We start from the raw sequence: 3,121 nt of genomic DNA, 5'->3' as shown, positions 1-3,121 counted from the left end.
GGCTCCCAATTTATCGGTACCTAATTGATTGAGCGTTACTCGGTCTAGAGCCGAAAGCCAAATAAATATGAAAACCCAACATGGCGATGTCGTCGCTTTACCTTTGCAGCCGCGAAAATATCCTTGACGGATTGTGAGATTTCTGGTCCGATACCATCACCCTCGATCAATGTGACTGTATATTTCCCCTAAGCAGAGTGGGATTCTCAGCTTCTGATTTACACACCCAATAGCTCGTTTATTTCGACTGAAGGGGAAGGACTAGTATACATCAGGGCCCTTGGTTCCGGGAAATTTAGCTACTTTTTCGGCAGCAGCCACAGCGTAACACCGAATCTATATTATGTACACAGATTAGCCTATTTATAATCATCAAAGTGCCATAAGATGTAGATTTGCGACTGGAGACAAAAATTCCTCACATTCAACGGGAACTTGCGGGATAATGGGGCGACCGGCGTTCGTAAGCAATGCCGTGCGGGAACCAAGACACGTAGGGAATTCATTGCAATGGTCGGTCTGTCTATGGAGGCCGGCAAGGCTCTAGTAGTAATAAGCAATTGAGGTCGTTTAAAGTGAGAACGAGTAGTAATGAGTTAGAATGAAGGAAGGGAGAGTTGTTATCCACTCCGCCAGCGCCCCCACCCAGAATATATTTTTTAAATTTGGATAAGCATTCGCGAGTGTTTGCTCTGTTTGCTCAGCTCCACCCAAACTGTTCAAATGGTGGAGCACCTATAGAGAGCAATTCTACCAACAATGAAAAAGATACAGGGAGCTTTCGAGCACGGCGATTATTTGGCAGTATTCGTGGACCGGCTGAAGAGTACTACCATTTCCGGAGTTCCTTGCTTGTCTTCTTGTGTCTCTGGTTCCTACTGAGGCCGATCTCGCTCTGATGCCCAACCCCCTATTATGGCTTCCTATGATACCGACGTTACCCAGTATTATAACATCCCTTCACTTTACCCTGAAGAGTGGCCAGCAGAACTGAATGAAAGTGATGATTCTGATGGCGAAGACCCCTTGTCGTCTGGTCCCTCCACCTCAGCCTCCCAACGACGAAAATCGAGATATGCTGCCCTCCAAAGGGGTGGGAGCGACCGCAGGAGCATAGTGCCGGGATCTCAACGGACTGGAGATGGAAGGGATAACTTGGTTCAAAAAGACGAGCCAGATCCTTTGGGATCTTCTGATAGCGTGGTTAGGATGTTGAAACAACGTGGTATCGCTGATGATGATGCCCGCGTTCGAAACCGTTACCTGCTCTCCTCAACAACCTTCTCACCTGCGCTCTTCCTCTCTCAAACCCACTCCTCAGATTCTATCCAGTCCCTTCTCGAAGGCCTGGAGTTTTTATCTAGATCTATTGATCAGAAATCTGCGTCTTTGAAGGTTTTGGTTGAGTCAAATTTTGAACGCTTTGTCCGAGCGAAGGCGACGATCGACAATGTTTATACGGAAATGCGAAACCAAGGCGCGCAGCCTGATGCCCATCCTCAAGGGTGGCTTTCTCAAAGAACCAGTGTATCCGGTTCTCACATGAAAGGATCTAGTATAGGAGTTACTGAACGCTCAATTCCACAGAAAAACTCCCTTACAAAGGAAAGTGAATATGGTGTCAAGGGCATACGCGTACCTTTAGCGGAGGCTTTAGGGAAAGTAGAAGAGGTGTGGGGCGCAGCGCTTGGGGGTCGACAGCGAGAAGAGGGTTTGAAAGCCATTATTGAGGCTATGTCAACACACCGTGAGATATATGAAATTGGATCTAATCTCGTGCAATCGATCAAACAGCGAGATTACGAGGCAGTCGTCGATCAATATACACGCGCTAGAAGACACGCAATAGACGCACGACTCATTGCTGACCGTGCTACAGCTTCGAAGCGCCCTTTATCAGACGAACAAGTTCACTTAATCCTTGTTACAGGTAGAATGTGGATGGATGTTGAAAAGCAAATACAAGTGTTTAAGCGGGATTTGTGGCGACGTTTAAGCACTATCCAGGCAAATACCCCCACGATGAGCGTCGATGGTGGTCCCATCGAGGAGCACATGGAACTGATTACAACATTACTTGAACTTGGTGTTGATGATAACCCAGTCTGGGTCTGGCTCCTCGGACGGTATGATTTTTTGAAAACTAAAATTATGGCCTTCTGTGACCGCTCGAAAGTCGAAATTGAAATTCTCCGACGACGTCTAGCCAATGGGGATAAACCCACTCCTCAAGCTGTCGCGCCGTACATTCAGCGGACTAACCGTGATGGTGTCGCAAATTCCAAAGATCCACTCGATACTGAGCTTGTTGTCGAACTATGGGAGTGCGTACATGCATATCTGAAAAAACTATTATCACCTGAAGGTGGCCTCCTTGGAGACGTCATCGAGTTTTGGGACACCACACAATCTTTCATCGACGGCAGTAAGCAGAAGCTCCTCCCAGCAGGGTTCGAGGGTGAAAGCCGAAAGCACCACCGACTCTCTTCTGGAGGAGTGAGTGATTTGAAAGATGGAGTAATTGAACTTGTAAATCTCATCCGCGAAAGCGCAGTATCGATATTTGCCGATCCTCCTATAGAGGATGTGTCGCTTCTACTTTCGCCACTCCCGACGAATCCCAACTCGCCACTAACAGGCTCTACTCCAACAAACTCACGTTTCAGGATAGACCCTAAGGATGTGCCCCTACCGTCACCCAGGCGAGGAGAAGCATGGGAGGACTTCGCCTTCTGGCCTCCGTATGCAAACGCTCTTAGTGGCGTTCATTATCTTAGTCAATTTCTAATATTAATTGGAACGGCTGCTAGCGAGATAGCTGCAATGAGCCCGATATCAAGTGGTGGCAGTACCTATGATAAGCTGAAGCTTCTTGTCAGTGGTACACGAGAGCGATCAGTTCGTGCTGTATGCGCAGCTTGCAATAAAGACGCTGAGGGTGTGAAATATCTAGAGGACTGGACTAGGGACTCCGAGCGTAAGGACATGACTAAAATGCCCGGGCTATTCGTGGCATTCGAAAGTTGCAGTGCTCTCTGGATTGCATATAATAATTGTATATATCTGAGGCCATGACGAAACCCGGGATCGTCGATGTTTGTCACTTCCCCCACACCGCAAA

At 47.7% G+C, this 3,121-nt stretch overlaps 1 protein-coding gene across 1 annotated transcript; it reads left to right on the top strand.

Annotated features, from left to right (window-relative positions):
- Positions 1–915: 915 nt before the first annotated feature.
- Positions 916–3,075, top strand: HCAG_00766 (predicted protein; the record flags this gene model as incomplete). Its single annotated transcript, XM_001543670.1, has 2 exons — positions 916–2,741; positions 2,811–3,075. 2 exons carry the CDS (start codon positions 916–918, stop codon positions 3,073–3,075), a joined length of 2,091 nt encoding a protein of 696 aa, XP_001543720.1.
- Positions 3,076–3,121: the final 46 nt, after the last annotated feature.

This window comes from Histoplasma capsulatum, genomic scaffold (assembly GCF_000149585.1).
Source record: "Histoplasma capsulatum NAm1 scaffold_1 genomic scaffold, whole genome shotgun sequence".
Taxonomy (NCBI): Eukaryota; Fungi; Ascomycota; class Eurotiomycetes; order Onygenales; family Ajellomycetaceae; genus Histoplasma; species Histoplasma mississippiense.
Note: the sequence above shows the minus strand (reverse complement) of the source record. Positions and strands in the feature narration are given on the sequence as shown.